The following is an 18,683-nucleotide window of genomic DNA, read 5'->3' as shown; positions in this document are numbered from 1 at the left end:
AGAAGTTTCCATAGGCTGCGGGTGAACTCCCTTTCTAAGCCCCCCACAGATTTTATATTAAACTGTAAATGTGGGACACCATTGAAGATGTCTACTCTGTGCAGGGCGGAAGTCGTTTTGTCCACCAATGTCCACAGACCTCCAAGTATCTCACTTTTTATTGAGGATATCACAATTCCAGTGGGTCACAAGTTTACAGACACTTTGTTAACTGGGTCTTCCAGAAAATGATGTCAAGCCTTCAGGCAATGAGACAATTAGGTTGACTGGCTATCGGAAGTTAATTGGAGTCAACATGTGGATGGATGTTAAGGGCGATCATCAGACTCGCTGATGGGGAAAATCAGAAGAAATCAGCCAAGACCTCAAAAAAAAAAATGGTGGACCTCCACAAATGTGGTTCATCCTTGAGAACAATTTCCAGACACCTGAAGGCTCCACGTTCACCTGTTCAAACAATAATACGCAAGTCTGAACACCAGGAGAGCACACAGCAGTCATACCGACTCAGGAGGGAAACGCCTTCAGTCTCCTGGAGGGGAACAGCACAGAGCAGCGGCGTCTCCACAGGCACGTAGCCCTTCGCAAACACCCAAGTAAGCTCATCTGAAGTAAAGCTGACAGCTGACCAGTAGAAATAACCGGCAGTGTGAAATCAAAGTTGATCACTCAGCGGGTGGTGGAAACTTAAAGCCGTCCGTCTCTTAGTGATTCAGCTGAACAGAAAGCGAAGCACCTACTAAAAAGCGGCAAAGATGACTTCAACACTTATTGTAAGTTCTATCAGCTCTCTGCCCGTCGAGGGCACGTTTATATGTTGTGTGTCCTGCAGTATGTACAGCTCAGGTTTTCCGGCCGACAGTGCAGATAGCTTCACCTGCCAAAAGTGTTTAGTTAATTTAGAGTTGGTCGGGAAAATACGCGAATTGGAGGACCGCGTTAGGAATCTGATAGCGATTAGGCAAACCGAAAATTGGATCGACTCGGTTTGTTTAGACAATTCGGCTACTTCTGATTCGGCTTCAGTCTCTCCAGGTCCCACTGTAGTCAGTGCGCGGCCGAAATCAGCAGCACCAATTCAGCCACAGGGCGAGTGGGTAACAGTAAGACGGGGGTCTAAGAATCCAAAATTTAGTCCCCCAGCACCCAGGTCACCAATTCGGACCCAGAACAGGTTCTCAGCTCTCCGCAGCGCGCCTGTGGAAACTGAGAATAATAAAGTGCTCATAATTGGCGATTCCATAGTGCGGAATGTTAGAATTCCAAACTATGTTAAACCAGCAGTTAATGTTAAGTGCCTTGCAGGGGCCAAGATTTCTGGCATAAAGGCCGCATTGGACCGTGTTGCCGATGAAGTATCTACCTTATTGCTGCAATGATATTTATTTACAGCAATCTGAGGTATTAAAGGGAACTTCATCTCTCTATGCACCAAAGCTAAAACAAAATGTCGGAATTTAATTGTATCTGGTCCCTTACCAAGATTATATAGAGGGATGTGATTTATAGCAGATTGCATTCCTTTCACTGCTGGCTAGAAACCTGGTGTGCAAATAAAAGCATAGCATTTGTGAACAATTGGGATGATTTTTGGGAAAGGCCTGGATTTTTCAGAAGAGATGGTCTTCATCCTAACTGGAGGGATCTTATGTATTATCCCAAAATATGGCAGCAAAACTGCCTGGTTGACTGATTAGAGCACCATCCAGGCCGCAGTCATGTGATCTTAAATCACAGGCTGTTGTTTATCCCACCTGTTATTTTCCTGAAGCTGTTACCCATAATCCCTGTTGTGGGGCATCCAGTAAATTTAGTCTTGATACAAACCATAAATTAATTGATAACCAAAAATAAGGTGTATAATTAGACCAAGGGATAAAACCAGACCTCCACCAGGGGCATCTGTAATAGAAATTTAATTCAAATTAAAACAAAAATATATCAGCAGTTCAGAAAGAACCATGCAGTTTTAAATGCTGTTTATTGAACATTCGCTCTCTTGGCACTAAAGCTGTTTTGGTAAATGATATATATTAAGTACAAAATCTGATCTGTGTCTTCTTACTGAAACCTGGCTTAGTAAATGTGACACTGTTCCCTAGCTGAGGCGTCACCAGATGGATACTCGTTCCTTCATAAGTCTAGAGATTCTGGTCGAGGAGGAGGCCTTGGAATAATTCATTGTAACAAAATGCAAATCACTCCTAAAAATTTAGGCAACTTTACATCCTTTGAGGCATTCATTTTAAATATTAAAACAGATTCCAACACAATTATAGTGCTAGTCTACAGACCACCAGGGCCATATTCATTGTTCATGACTGAATTTAGCAACCTTCTGTCTGATTTGGCTATAAATTATGATCACGTAGTTCTGATGGGGATTTTAATGTACACATTGATGTGGAAACTGACACTTTTAGCAAATGTTTTACTTATTTGTTAAATTCAGTAGGATTTTGTCAGATTGTCAAAGGTCCAACTCATAATCATAACCATACATTAGATTTAATTATAACTTACAAAGTTGAAATTCAAAATTTAAATATTACTCCATTAAATGTAGTTATTTCCGATCACTTCTTAATTACATTTGATTTAGTTCTGCCCATGCCAGCACTCACAGATTAAAACAAAGACAGTGCGACATCTAGATTGTAATTCTGCTTCAAAATTTATAGATACCTTGAGTAAGTCGAGTGTAATTGTGGAAAACCATTTAGATCAGTTAACATCAAATGTAAACGTGGAAAACAATTTAGATCAGCTAATATCACATTATAATGTGACCTTGAGAGATGCTCTGGACACAGTGGCTCCCCTAAAAACAAAAGTGATCAAAGCACATAGAAACTCTCCCTGGTTTAATGAAAACACTCGAGCTCTTAAATTAGAGTGTCAAAACTGGAGCGCAGATGGAGAACAACAAAGCTACATGTCTTTCAAATTGCATGGACAGAGAGTGTTAATAAATATAAAAAAGCCCTCTTTAAAGCTCGCTCAGAATACTATTCTACATTAATAGATAGCAATAATAAAAATCCTAGGGTACTTTTTAGAGCAGTGGCTAAATTAACAAATGGGAATTCAGATCAACAGTGCAAAATACCAACAGATATTAGCAGTACAGACTTTATGAACTTCTTCAATGAGAAAATTAAAAATATAAGATCCCAGATCTCTGCATCACAGTACAAACCAAATACTAGCTTAGCAGACCCATTGCATTCAGCACTTTAGTAATTTTAATCCTGTAACTGAGCAGGAAGTCTTAACTTTAATTACTAAAATGAAGCCCACTACTTGTTCCCTGATCCAGTGCCAACAAAACTAGTAAAAGTGCAATGGATGTTCTTGCAGCCTATTCTAAACATTATCAATAGTTCATTACTGCATGGCACCGTACCTGATGCACTAAAAGTGTCAGTCATTAAACCTTTACTTAAAAAGTCAGACCTAGACCCACACATACTAAATAACTATAGGCCTATTTCAAATTTACCATTTCTCTCTAAAATACTAGTAAAAGTAGTCGCCAGTCAGCTTCAGTCACACCTTACGCATTACAATTTATTTGAGAAATTCCAGTCTGGTTTTCGCACTGGTCATAGTACAGAAACGGCACTAACACGGGTTGTAAATGACATTCTGATATCCTCTGATGAAGGAAACTCCCAGTTATACCTTCTTTTAGATCAAATGAAGTTTCTCAGATGATGTCTTTAATTAGTTGTGTTGGTGAATTAAAGGAATGGATGAATGAGAACTGCTTGTCTTTAAACAGAGATGTTAATTGTTGGAGGGAATGACGCTGATCACAACAATATTCTGTCATCATTTAACTCAGTTGGAATCCTAATTAATTTTACTGAATCGGCCCACAATCTCGGAGTTATCTTTGACTCTAGCATGTCATTTAAAGAACACATTACAAAGTTGTCCAAATCATCTTTCTTCCATCTTAAAAATGTTAGGAAATTAAGCAAAACTAAACTAAACAAACAGGATTCTGAGAAATTAATTCATGCATTTATTTCTAGTAGGATTGACTACTGCAATGCGGTGTTCACTGGATGCTCAAACTGTTCTCTATTCAGTCTCCTGTTAATTCAAAATGCTGCTGCAAGAATTATCACAAGAACAAGAAAATACGAACACATAACCCCAGTCCTCAAGTCCTTACACTGGCTCCCTGTTAAGTTTAGGGCAGATTTCAAAATCCTCCTTTGAACATATAAAGCATTAAATGGCTGAGGTCTGGCTTACTTGTCTGAACTTATCACGATTTACAAACCTGAGCTCACATTAAGATCTCAAGATGTTGGTCTGCTTAGGATTCCAAGGATTAATAAAATAACAGTGGGAGGTCGAGCTTTTAGTCACAGGGCCCCTAAACTGTGGAGTGGTCTGCCTGGCACTATAAGTGGTGCCCCTTCGGTCTCATCTTTTAAATCCCAGCTGAAGACTCACTACTTCAGTTTAGCACACCCTGACTAGAGCTGCTGATCAACTGTACAGACTGCATCTCTGTTGTTAGTCATTAGCACTAAAACATAAGTAACAGGATAGTTTGAATTTGTTACTAACCCTCACCTATTCTGTTTCTCTTCTCTGTACTCAAATGTGGGACTCGGTGCCACGGCTCACCTGCCATGTTGTTTTGCCTGCCTATGGTAAAGTCATCCCTGATGGAGGATCACAGGAATCATCGGGTAGAGGGGTCCTTTCATCGGATTGGCTGGCCCAGCACTGTTTCAGCTGTGGAATGGCCAATAGGGGGATGCAGCTTGATGGATGAGGTCTCCAGGACTCTAAACAAATCCAAATCTTATTATGGGGTATCATCTACTGTTCAATTCTGCTATGTACTTCTAAAATTGTTTATTTTTATACTGTATTGAGGATTTGTCCCGTTCTGTGTATTGTATTGACCCCCTTCTTTTTGACACCCACTGCACGCCCACCTTACCTGGAAAGGGGTCTCTCTTTGAACTGCCTTTCTTGAGGTTTCTTCCATTTTTTTCTCTACTGGGGTTTTTTTGGGAGTTTTTCCTTGTCTTCTTAGAGAGTCAAGGCTGGGGGGCTGTCAAGAGGCAGGGTCTGTTAAAGCCCATTGCGGCACTGCATGTGTGATTTTGGGCTCTACAATAATAATTTGTATTGTATTGTAACAGACTTTGGCACGAAAAGTGCAAATCAGTCCCAGAACAGCAGCAAAGGACCTTGGGAAGATGCTGGAGGACACAGGTAGACAAGAAATGATCTCCACAGTAAAGCGAGTCCAACATCGACATCACCTGAAAGGCTGACCAGCAAGGAGTCACCGCTCCAAAGCCGCCATAACAAAGTCAGACTGTGGTTTGCAATGGCACATGGGGACAAAGATCTGACCTTCTGCAGAAATGTCCTCCGGTCTGATGAATCCAACATCAAACTGTGTGGCCATAATGACCATCTTTATGTTTGGAGGAAAAAGGGTGAGGCCTGCAAGCCAAAGAACAGCATCTCAACAATCAAGCACTGGGGGGTTGCGGTTTGGTAGCAGGAGGGACTGGTGTGCTTCACAAAACAGACGGCATCACGAGGAAGGAAAATGACGGAGATGCACGGCAGCGACATCTTAAGAGCTCAGCAAGGAAGTTGAAGCTCCGTCACAAACGGGTCTTCGAAATGGACGAGGACCCCAAGGAGACCTCCAAAGTTGGGGAAAAATGACTTAAGGATAACAAACTCAAGGCATTGGAGTGGCCATCACAGAGCCCTGGACTTCAATCTGATTGAACTGAAAAGGTGTGTACCAGTAAGGGGGCTGACAAACCTGTCCCAGTTACACCAGTTCTGCCTGCCAAAATTGCAGCAACTTACTGTGAGAAGCTCATGGAAGGCGACCAATTAAACAATTTAAAGGCAATGCAAGCAAATATGAACAAAATGTCTGTAAACGTGTGCCCCACTGGAACTGTCATACAATCAGTAAAAAGTAAAATACTCTGAGATCTGAACATTGGTGGAAAAAATGATTTTGTCCCGCAAGGAGTAGACGTCTTCAATGATTTTCCAAATTTATCGTTTTGTTATTTTAAAATCTGTGGAGGGAGTTTTAAAGAATTCTCTGTCAGGGTATGGAAACTTCAAACTGTATTATTACGTTCCATTTTTGCTTTTTCTTTTCACCATCGTGCTTTGTCAGCCTGTACTTTATGGTCTCTACCAGAAGACGTTGGAGGAGCCCCTGGTTACGGACCGCTTTACTGCACTAAAACAACACTTGATTTTCTAGAGGGGTAGATGGACCTGCTCAACCCTGGGACTTGAGAATTGTGGCCCTCCATGACTGCCCACCCTTCAGGCCCCTGCAGGTTCCGACAGCCCCTCAGTTAACAGAGAAGGTCCAAGAGAGGCGGCTGTTTGCTTCTCAACTCTTTTTTTGCTGCTGTGGTGCCCTTGAAGTGTCGCTACAAACTAAATGGTCTGCCCAGCGTGCATTGCTCCAATTTGAACCCGGTCCATTTGTGGCACTGGACACCCCAGTGATGCCCCTTCTGTGTTTACAGACAGTAAAACTGAAAGGTTTCATTACTCACTTGACACTTGTACAGCAGCTGAACCCCGGCGCCAGCCTCCTGATGCACTCAGTGGTCAGATGTGTGCGTGACAGGTCGAGCTCCTCAAGTTCTCCGCAGCAGCTGATGACCGAGCCCAGCACGGCACAGTCCAGGGGAGATAACGTTGTGTTGCTGAAATTCATCTGTAGATTCTTACCAAAGGCATCTCTGATTAACTTCTTATTCTGAGTCTCGTAGAGCCACTGACACACTCGCAGAGCTTCCTTTTTGTCTTGCCCCTGTAGCACAAGTTCAGCCTTCTGCTTCACCCACTCCAGTACCCGCTTTGCTGTCTTCCTCTCCAACTCCCCCAGGACCTCCCCCAGTGTTTTAAATGTAGAAGGTGTGCCCAGTCCTGCCATGAAGAGGGTGAGAATCTCAAAGCGGCCATCTTTACAAGAGCCCAGCTTCTCAAGCAGCTCCTCGACATTCCCCGACGGATTGAGGTAGAAGGAGCAGGCGGCTATTAGCTCCTGCACGGTGAGGTGGTAGAATGTGTACGTCATGTGCTCCAGGGTGCTTTCTCTCTGAAGGATCTCTTTGAGGAAGCCAGAGAGGAATGAGGAGGACAGGACTGGCTGGAGATCAAAGGTGGACAACTCAAACTTGTCATAAAACACAAGGATCCTGTTAGACACCCCATAATAAGCCATCTTTCCCAGTTTGACCAAAATGCTCCGCTGGTCCTCGACATCTCGGCTGTGATTGGTCAAGATGTTGTAAAGGAACATCACAAAGAGCTCAGTGACAGTTCTGGGGGCAACTCCTCTCTCTTCTTCTGGTGTTGTGAAGTGGCTCTTCAGCACAGAGCACATAATCCAGCAGTACGAGGGGTTGAAGCACATGGTGTACAGGATGGCATTCTCCTCCACATACTTAAAAGCCTCAGTACCCTGATCACCGTCGCCAAAGAACTTCTTAAAGTACATCAGCCTTTGTTCAGGGAAGAAGCCCAGGATCTCAGCAAATCGATCAACTCTGTCCATGTTCAGGGACTCCAGGGCGGTCGGCCTGCTTGTGATGAGGACTGAACAGCCCTTCAGTAACGTCCGACTGACCAAACTGGTGACCAGGGTGTGGACAGGGAAGTAGCTGTTTGGGTCTGAGCAGAGCTTTCTCTGAGTGAAGTCCAGTTTGTGTTTGTACTCATCCAGTCCATCGAGTATAAAAAGGAGAGACTCGGGTTTCCTCGGGATTTCTTTCAGCCGGTCGTCATAAAGGTACTGGTAATGCTTAGCAATCAGCCTGGTGAGGGGCATCTGGGGCTCGTCCTCCGTGTTCAGCAGGTTGAGCTCCCTGAATTTAAACAGGAACACAAATGCAAACCTCTGGTACTGAGTGCCTTTGGCCCAGTCAAACATGATCTTCTGGACCATGGTGGTCTTCCCAATTCCAGCCACCCCACTGACCACTATGATATTGGGGGGGCTCTTGCTTCCTGGTTTCCTTTTAAAGAGCTGCTCGGTCCAGATTCGCTCACATTTCTCCTTTGTCCGGTCCTGCAACAGCTTCGCATGAATCTTCCCGATCTTTATGAGTTCATGGTGCCTTTCACTGTGGGTCCTTTTGAACTGATCAATGACCATCAGCTCCGTGTATCGAGTCTCAAAGCGAACAGCTCTGGTGTGTGGATCTCCAAGAGAAGCCTGGTCCTCCAGAGTCCTTGTGGATTTAGACACTGTGGCTTTGTGTTTGTCATAGAGGCCTGAAAGTCAAAATGGGAACAAGTGAGGAAATGGAGGAGCAGATGAACACACGAGATGCTGAGCGGAGACAGAAAGGCGTTACCTTTAATTTGTGTGTTAATGTTTGGGGACTGGAGACTGGAACGAATGTCCACCAGGAGGTCCGGGCCTGGACAAACAACACAAGAAACAATCACAGCAGTTAGGCAGAAGGTGAACACAACCATATGGAAGACTTGAGTGAGGCAGACTACCAGAAAAACGGGACATTTAGAAACATAAAAAGAGAGAACAGTAACTGATAAACTGCTGCCAGGATTGAACTTTGTTGGAACATAAGAGTGTAAGGCCGGCGAGAGGAGACCATTCAGCCCATTTGGCACTCGTTTGTTTGGCGAATAGCTAAGCTGTCTCTAATATCTCACCCAGATACTCCTCAAAGATTGTCCAAGGTTTCTGCTTCAGCTCCAGGTCTCAGCAGTTTGTTTCATATTCCCACAGATATGCTTCCAGGCTTCAGTCCTAAATGCACTTCTCCTTAATTTACACAGATGTCCTCGAGTACGCGATTCACCGTCAAGTTGAAAGAACTCGGCTGGATCTCCTTTATCAATGACTAAGCTGGTTTAATTCTCGGAGTCAGTCAGTCACAATACAACTTATCCTTCAGACCCACAATGCACTTGGTGGCTCTCCTCTGCACAGTATACAGTAATCCCCCGTTCTATCGCGGTTCAGCTATCACGCCCCCGCTACATCGTGGATTTATTAATACTATTATTATCACTAGGGGGCTCCGCCCCCTGCTCGCTTCGCTCGCCCACCCCCTCGTTTGGTTTACCAGATAAACAATTTAAAGAGATTGTTATTTTCATGGGAATTGTTGCATATGCATTATTTTCATTTTTACTTTAAAACTTTTGTAAAAACGATATTTGTCCTTTATTTCCTGCCCCGGACGTGATTACATCTCTTTCTTGCGGCACTTATCCCGCGTTGTGAAGGAGGGGGTCTGAACTAACGCTAAGCAGAAGCGGACAGATCAGCTACTGGCTTTGTGCTGCTTCTGCCAAGATTGCTGTTGTGTTTGCTCTGTGCGTTCTGACGGAGGAGGAGGAGGAGGAGGAGGTGTGTGTGTGACGGCTGAACGCACGCTAAGAAGAAGTGCTCAGATCTGGTCACGATCGCTTCGCTCAAACCCCCCCTCCCCGGAGGCGCGCTACGCTCCTGCCACTTCGTGTTGTGAAGGGGGCGAGCTGAGTGCACGCTAAGGAGAAGTGGACTGTGTGCTGGCACTGTGCTGCGTCTGCCAAGATGCCTTTTCTGCTTGTCGCTCTGCGTGTCAATCATTTAAAAGCCTGCACAGCAGCTCTTATCCTGTCTCACTGCCTTGTCTTGCGTGAAGTTAAAATGTTTTATGATAGAGAGATGTTACTCATATCCTTAGCCCGACATCCACATATCATATGTGTTTACAAAGTGTTTTAATAAGTTTACATGTGTTTAAAGTGTGTGGGATGGGTATTTTAAGGCTTAAACTATAAACAAAATGTGGTCTTTCTATATCGCAGATTTTCATCTATCGCGGGTGGGTCTGGAAGGTAACTTCCGCGATAGACGGGGGATTACTGTACGTACTATACAACGATATATAAACAAAGGACAATAACAAACAACATAAATTACCATAGCTTGGTTGAATTTTTTTCTCTGACATACAGAAGGCAGATAACTTATGAATTCTGATCTTTTGATTCACGTGGTCAAGATGGATACGTTCTTTATTTTAAGTGCCTGAATCATGTTGTGTATTTGCACACAGCTCATCTATAATGGCTTACCCCCAAGACACAGCTGGTGTGCATGTGTGTGAGATGCTGATCTCAACTTTCCTACTGGATTTAGGAAGAGAAGCTTGTGACCTCTAAATAATGTCTTCTTCACAGCTGTTGTTACTTATTAGTTACAGTGATGCCCACACTCATACTACGTTAGCTGGCTTTATCCTAACTACTAAGTTACAATTAACAGTGCTCACAATCAAAGGAGGTGCACTTCAGGTTTGGGGTAGGTGATGTCTTCGTCTGTCCCTGGTTAGCTTTCCCAGGCATGTGGAAGGATCTTCATCGGGCTCTTTCTTTGTTCAGGAACTCTTCTCCTTCTTCACCTTGGTTGCACCTTCTGGTGGAGGTCATATCTGCTGGTCCCTTGTAAACTGGTCAACTCTCACCTTTAGCAAGACGAACATGTGGCTATTACGTACCGTCACACTCTTACTTTTGCAACTTGCTTTACTTTACCAAGGTTTTGACTTGTGCCTCCCTTGTCCAACTTCTTTATGGACGTCCTTTCGCTTGTTCAATCCAACATCAGGTTACCCTTCAGATGAAAAAGGGGTCGATCCGTCCCTAGGCAATGGCGTCCTTGCTATGAGCAGAAGTGAAGATCAGGCCAAGAGCATTGAGCATTTAGAAAGAGCAGAGGTCAGGGCCTTGCAATGGCTTAAAGGAAGGAGCAGCAGACACTTAGCCACTGGTTTCTTGAGTACATGTAAGCCGAAGCTTTTGGTTGACAGTTGGCACAAAGTTTTGTTCTTCAAGGGTGCCAATCGTTGAGCTACGGCTCTTTGTTCATTACACAGATATTTATGTGGTGCACAGAGGAAACATCTTCCTGGGTGTCAGTTTGTCATGATTGGCGAGCCTCATCAGATGGGACCCAGAAAATGCATTCCAAAGGGGCTCCATGAGGAGAACCGACACTTGAGATGGAATAAAGAGGGTCCGACAGGCCAAAGCATAGCAGAATGTCCTACAGTGTCAAACAACCGAACATGGACATCCTGCCTGCAGCTGGAAAAGCTTGAGCCGTGAAATGAATTGACATTAAAAGAAAGAAGAAAAGAAGTGACCCAGCACAGAGCATTGGGCATAGCGGGCACATTGTGCATCTACAGAGATGAAGCGAGTAAAAGGTGCACTACTAGAGCAAATCAAAGCTCTCCAGAGACCACAAGGGGAAGAAACCCTATGGATCAGATTGTGAAACACACAGTTGAGCACCAGAAGAGAAACATAAACGAATGTGACAATCCTGGAACAATCTAAGAAAATGAAGATGAACACCTGAGCTTTACATACATGGACCAGAAGGGGGTGCTATGATCAGGAAAACAGAATCTGTGACTCCCTGTTATGGGAGAAGGAAAATGTGATCAGGTGGGCGTCAGGCTTACAGCCATAAAGTGCAGAAGAGGTGACATGCAAGTCAAATGTACAGTAGTAGGTGGCACTTGGGGGACAACAGCATACCAGTTCCTAAATGTATATGGTATGACCCCCTTTTATGCAATTATTAAAATCTTCAAAGAGGAATATCAGAGAAACTCAAAGAAATGTTGGTGTTCAGGGCCATCAAGTAGGTGTTTCTGTGGAAGTGGTGGATATGGCAGCACAGACAGTAACATTGTGTTTCGTGCCCCTCTCTTGTGTCCCTGTCACATAAGACTCCATCAACTCACCCCCCTCTGTCACTTCCTTCAGTATTCTTGTCAGGTTTGGTGATGGAAGTTTCACAAGTTCTTCAGCCAGTGCCTCCCACAGGCTGACCAGTTTCTCTCCATCCATCTGCATGATGTCGTTGATGAAGGACTCCACACCTGCTTGCCCCTCAGACTCTTCTCTGGCTTTAAATCTCTGAAAGACAAGCGAGTGGCCATAAAGGAAAGACGTATTATGTCTGTCACAAGAAAAATCACTACGTGATACATAGTGTGTGTGTATATTGTACTGTATATACAGTAAACTATAATATATATATATATACACAAACACACATACATGTACTAAACTGTATATACATTGTGACATGTGAGTCCCTGTCTTGCACCCCACAACACGAGGCCGAGTCTCAGTACTTTAACAAAACCAACTTCATTCTGCTTGAAACAGGAACAGCCCGGTTATCTATTGTAGTGGGCTCTGCCGCTCTCCTATACACAGACACAGCAATCAGGCAGGGCCGTGCCCCAGTTAGTGGCCAAGTAATCCTGTCCCTTGCATCACCCATCGATGGCAGGCGCTCATAGCGTTAGCGTGACTGTGCTTGGCTGGGATTTGCTTTCATGGTGAGCCACTGCAGCGTTATCAACCTGTGGTTGCACCGGAAACTGATATCATGTCTTCCACCAGTGTGACAATCGCACTTTGGGATGCTTTTAGGTGTGTCGTCGCATTAGAGGGAGTCCCAAGAAAGTTTAGAAACCTCACGAACTGATAACCCAAAAAAAACAGGGCATTTCAACATGGAGTATCAACGGAACAAAAGGAATTACAGAAAGAGGTGAAATGTGAAATAAAGCAGAAAAAGCAAAAGGATAAGGACAGGATAGAGAAGGAACTGCGGACTGATAACCAGGGCTCATTATGGAATGGCGTGAAGATGATGGTTGGCATTCAAACAAAAATTGACAATCAGTTGTCACAACTCTCAGCAATCTTCAGGGTCTTGTCATGGAGGGTCTCCCACATCACATTAGAATCGGCAGTTGCACCCAACAGCCTGATCTTGGAGTCTAGTCAGTCCAGCCTCATTCTCCTAGAAGGTGTTAGCCCACTGGGCCTAAGCTGGTCAGAATTCACAAACTGGGCACTTCTGTAGACCCTGCAGTTCTGTATGAGCCTCCAGCGTCTGCCAACAAGGATATGATCGATCTCCTTCACTACACCACCTGTACTGGAGTGCCAAGTCCAACAATGCGGCTCAGGATGCTGGAGCCAGGATCAGCAATCCGCAGCCCCCGACCTTTTGTAAAGTCAAAAACATTCAGCCACTATCAACACGGTCACCAAACTTATGGGGACCAACACAATCCTCATAGTAATCATAATCCTCATAGCCATCCCTGTTAGCGCCAGTGGTCACATTGATGTCACCCATGACCAGAGGAGTGTCACCTCACAGGCACCCATCAACCACCGAGCGAAGCTGCGAATAAAATGTCTCCCTCACCGAGACGTCACTCACCGCAGTCGTAGCACACACCGAGACATCAGACAAGACACCCATTGAGTACCGTAATCTGAGTCTCATAATACGCTCGTTGAAGGGAGTGCCATCGGACACCATCGGAAGAAGCCAATCCGCTACAGCAACAGCTACTCCCCGAGTATGACAGCCATCAGAGCGACCAGACCAGTAAAAGGTGTATCTGCCTACAGAGATCTGGCCAGTCCCCGGTCTGCCCACCTCAGAGCGTGCCGCCACTGAAATGCGGAGTTTACGCAGCTCCTCTGACAGCAGAGGAAGATGACAAGACATTCAATGCGCTTCAAATTGGGACCCGAGTGCTGCTGTGCAGTGGGTGACGCCTCAGCACCACACCAGTTCTGATCCCAAGAGGCCTCACCCCATTGGCTCTTCTACGGTTTCGACTCTTCAGGGGGGTGGGGCTCCCGAGGGCATTTCGCCATCTCCTTCGTAATGCGAGCAGCTTTCCTTACGGCAGCAGCAGCAGCAGCAGAGCTACTCCCGCAGAGAGCAAAAAGGACTCTCATCCATCCATCTTCCAACCCGCTCTATCCTAACTACAGGCTCACGGGGGTCTGCTGGAGCCAATCCCAGCCAACACAGGGCACAAGGCAGGAACAAATCCCGGGCAGGGTGCCACGCCACCGCAAGGCACACCTACACACACTAGGGGCAATTTAGGACCACCAATATACCTAACCTGCATGTCACGCAGACACGAGGAGGACCTGGGAAGCAAACCCGGGTCACCTAACTGTGAGGCAGCAGTGCTACCCACTGCACCACCATGCCACCCAAGAGTCTTATTGTTTGTTTTATTTCCATTTTTATCGTTCTTCTTGGCGCTTTGTGTAGATCTATCTTTTTTTTCTAAATTATTTTTTATTTTATTTTGTTATTATAGTTGCTCACAAGGGTGCCAAACCTTTAACAGTTTCACAAATCCTTTCTTTGTCCTTCAGAATCGTCAACACTGTAGAATGGGACAACTTAAAGTCACATGCGATTCCAGTCACTTTCTTTCCTCCCTCGTACTACTTGATCACTTTCATTTCTGTGTCGAGATCAATGGCCTTTATTTCCTTCTTGGCAGCTACAGGAGTGGACAAAATCACTTTCTTCTTGATGGACATGTTTAGGGGTTTTGAAAAAAACGCTAATTGTACAGTTGTGCTTGAAAGTTTGTGAGCCCTTTAGAATTTTCTATATTTCTGCATAAATATGACCTAAAACATCATCAGATTTTCACTCAAGTCCTAAAAGTAGATAAAGAGAAACCAGTTAAACAAAGGAGACAAAAATATTATACTTGATCATTTATTTACTGAGGAAAATGATCGAATATTACATATTGGTGAGTGGCAAAAGTATGTGAACCTCACGGATGATCAGTTAGTTTGAAGGTGAAATTCGAGTACGGTGTTATCAGTCAATGGGATGCCAATCAGGTGTGAGTGGGCACCCTGTGTGATTTAAAGAACAGGATCTATCAAAGTCTGCTCTTCACAACACATGTCTGTGGAAGTGTATCATGGCACCAACAAAGGAGATTTCTGAGGACCTCACAAAAAGAGTTGTTGATGCTCATCAGGCTGTTAAAGGTGACAAAACCATCTCTGAAGAGTTTGGACTCCACCAATCACAGTCAGACAGATACAAGTGTACAAATGGAGGAAACTGAAGACCATTGTTACCCTCCCCAGGAGTGGTCGACCAACAAAGATCACTCCAAGAGCAAGGCACATGTGCAATAGTCGGCGAGGTCACAAGGACCCCAACTGAAGGCCTCTCTCACATTGGCTAATGTTCATGTTCATGAGTCCACCATCAGGAGAACACTGAACAACAATGGAGTGCATGGCAGGGTTACAAGGAGAAAGCCACAGTGCTGCTCGTCTGCAGTTTGCTGAGGATCACGTGGACAAACCAGAAGGCTATTGGAAGAATGTTAGAAAAATAGAACTTTTTTGGTTTAAATGAAAAGCGTTATGTTTGGAGAAATGAAAACACTGCATTCCAGCAGAAGAACCTCATCCCGTCTGTGAAACATGGTGGTGGGAGTATCATGGTTTGGGCCTGTTGTGCTGCATCTGGGCCAGGACGGCTTGCCTTCACTTGCAGAACAATGAATTCTGAATTAAATCAGAGAATTCTAAAGGAAAATGTCCGGAGCAGCGCAGCAGTCCTAGCACTGGAAGTACTCCCAGGTCCTCAATAAAAGGGACCATTAGGGTGTTTCATTTTCTAAGGCAAAAAATAAAATGTAAAATTTTTGCAGGCTTTGCTTACGCCCCGAGTCTCAGTGATATAAAAGATATATATCTCAAATTTCAAGAAGATTGGATAATATTTAGAGGTTGCACACTTTGATCAGTTTTGTAAAAGTAGGCAAAAAATATGGTTTTTTCAATGTTAATTACTTTTATTGGGAAAACTAGAAATCACAAACTTAAAATAATATTAAAACTAGACACTAAGATTAATAGGTAGTATGCAAAAGGTGTTATATTAATCAACTTTGAACGATGCAATCCCTTCTTTTGTTCGCTCGGTGACGACTTTTCTGTGATGCTTGACTACCCTCAACAAGAATTGTTTTTGGTGTTCGTCCGTGACCGATTCGTTAAACTTTTTATCAGAGCAATTCCTCTTTCTGCGGTATCATTGACCACCTTAAGAACGTTCACATGGCTTCTTAGAGAATCACTGCAGAATTCTGTCACGTCGTGGATCCTAAACAATCCAAAGAACGTCTTTGTTTTATAAGTAATGAAATGGCTCAGGTCTTTTCATTCAAAAACTAGTTTTTTACCCTCTGATCGTTTCATTTCCTTTTTCTTTGCAGGTTTGGTTTCTAAATTTTCGGTCATATTTTCCTTTTCAGCCTGAGTAATACGTTCGTCCAAAGAAGCCAATCCTACGTTTGTTTCTGACAGATACCAAAGGTGTCTCGTAGCAACTGTGAGAGCCCTTTTTTTGACATCTGGGTAAGTTCTCAGAAGCTGACGCGTATCCAAATCATTCTTTGGAGCCCATCGACTTACAGTTGCCTCGTGCCAAAAGTGAACATATATGAGGCTGACAAAATGTGCAACCTGTGTCATTCCTTTCAATTGTCGTTGAGGAATATTCAACTGTTTAGTGAAGAGGACAATTTTAAGTGTATATATTGCCTTTGCCATCCACCTTGCTTGATGCAGAGACCCTGGGATCCTGAAAGTGAAGTCGTTTTTAGACCAACCTCCTAGGTACTGTACACTGTAATAAAAGTGATCAATGTGTGCAACCCCTAAATATTATCCAATCTTCTTGAAATTTGGCATATATATCTTTTACATCACTGAGACTTGGGGCGTAAGCAAAGTCATATGAAAATCACATCTTTGGAAAAATGAAACACCCTAGGGACCTCAGAGCTGGGGAGACGTGGAGCAACACTCAACAGGAAGTGGGCAGTGAGGAGGTGAGAGGAACTGTGAGGAGAATTGAATTGTGCTTTTGTTATTGTGTAATAAACCTTCCATAATAATAATAATAATAATAATTCTTGGCATTTATATAGCGCTTTTCTCACTACTCAAAGCGCTCAGCAATTGCAGGTTAAGGGCCCAACAGAGCAGAGTCCCTTTTGGCATTTTGCGGGATTCAAACCGGTGACCTTCCGATTGCCAGTGCAGATCCTTAGCCTCAGAGCCATTATTTGAACCCTGGACCGTGCTGGTGTGCTCGTGTTGCATTACACTGCCTATTTGATTATAGTTTAATATCATTCCATTACTTTACGTTCATCCTTTACTGCTTTAGTGCTGCGGGATTTGTGCTGATTAATTTAGCACTAATATATGCAGTTCAGTGGAATTTATTGGTCTGTGGCAGAGGAGGCCGCTTGGGCTGATGAACTCACCATAACAGTAAGTTCTGTTGTGATGGGCCTGGCAGTCTTACACAAGAGAGGGAGACATTTCTCCTGAACTCACCATCTCAGCTAAGTTCCCTGTGCCTCGTACTACTTACCTTGGCCTCATTGTTGGTGAGGATGTTCTTGGTGGCCAAGTTCTGCAGGATACTCGTCATGTCGTATTCAATCACATAGGTCAGGTAGGGCTTGTAGTACTCAGTGATCTGTTGGAGATCCTCATGAGAGAATTTCTTTATAAATTCAGGAAAATTCTGTGTCAACCCTGACATGGAAACAGAAAAGACAAAATGAGCTAAGTCGGTCCAATGTCTCCTCCAGATTCTTCTTAAAGGTTTTTGAGGTTTCTGCTTTAACAATACAATACAATACAATTTATTTTTGTGTAGCCCAAAATCACACAAGGAGTGCCGCAATGGGCTTTAACAGGCCCTGACTTTTGACAGTCAGGACCCCCAAAGGAACTGACTATCTAAGAAGACAAGAAAAATCCCCAGTAGGGAAAAAATGGAAGAAACCTCGGAAAAGGCAGTTCAAAGAGAGACCCTTTCCAGGTCTGTTGGGCGTGCAGTGGGTGTCAAAAAGAAAGGGGTCAATACAATACAATACACAGAACAGAACAAATCCTCAATACAGTAAAAAAATACAAATTTTAGAAGCATGTAGCAGAATTTAACAATGGATGACATCACATAATATGATTTGGATTTGTTTAGAGTCCTGGAGACCTCGGCCATCAAGCTGCCTCCCCCATTTGGCCATTCCACAGATGAAACAGCACTGGGCCAGCCAATCCGATGAAAGGACCTCTCTTTCCCATGATTCCAGCGATCCTCCATGAGGGGTGACTTTATCATAAGTGGGCACAACAACTTGGCAGGTGGGCCGTGGCACCAAGTGCTATATTTGAGTACCGAGAAGAGAAACAGAATAGGTGAGGGTTAGTATCAAATTCAAACTATCTTGTTAATGATAGCTTAACGCCATGTCTTAGTCGTTTGTTCCTGATTCCCAGCACTCTTTGTGTGAAGATTTGTATCCAAGCTTCAGTTTTAAATGCACTTACCCTTCATTTTCATGATTCCTGGTTAAGTTGATAGAATTGTGCTGGATCTCAATGCCTTTGAGGATTTTGAAGACCTGATGAGGTCCCCATGAAGTCTCCTCTGCTCAGACTAAACAAGTTTAATTCCCTGAGGTTCTCACAGCAGGACATGTCCTTCAGTCCCTTCAGTCCCATGATGCACCTGGTTGCTTTCCTCTGCACAGCTTCAAGTGCTGCTGTGTCTTCTGGTGACCAGAACTTCACATAACACTCCTGAGGTGGTGTCACTACTGCATTATATAGTCTGAGCGTAATGTTCTTCGATTTATATTTGACAGTTTTTATAATATAACCTAACATTTATGTGACTTTTTATTGGTTCTGCACATTGCTTAGATGATGGA

General features: G+C 43.9%; 1 protein-coding gene across 1 annotated transcript in view; it reads right to left on the bottom strand.

Moving 5' to 3' along the window:
* Positions 1-18,683, bottom strand: part of LOC120521293 (NACHT, LRR and PYD domains-containing protein 3-like) — a 60,595-nt gene that overhangs the window by 21,428 nt on the left and 20,484 nt on the right. The window contains exons 3-6 of the mRNA XM_039743028.1: positions 17,333-17,499; positions 11,811-11,985; positions 8,394-8,459; positions 6,585-8,310 (exon numbers count right to left, since the gene is read on the bottom strand). Of these exons, the coding sequence (XP_039598962.1) occupies positions 6,585-8,310; positions 8,394-8,459; positions 11,811-11,985; positions 17,333-17,499 (2,134 nt within the window). The remainder of the gene's footprint in view (positions 1-6,584; positions 8,311-8,393; positions 8,460-11,810; positions 11,986-17,332; positions 17,500-18,683) is intronic.

Source organism: Polypterus senegalus, chromosome 1 (assembly GCF_016835505.1).
Source record: "Polypterus senegalus isolate Bchr_013 chromosome 1, ASM1683550v1, whole genome shotgun sequence".
In the NCBI taxonomy this organism is placed as follows: domain Eukaryota; kingdom Metazoa; phylum Chordata; class Cladistia; order Polypteriformes; family Polypteridae; genus Polypterus; species Polypterus senegalus.
Note: the sequence above shows the minus strand (reverse complement) of the source record. Positions and strands in the feature narration are given on the sequence as shown.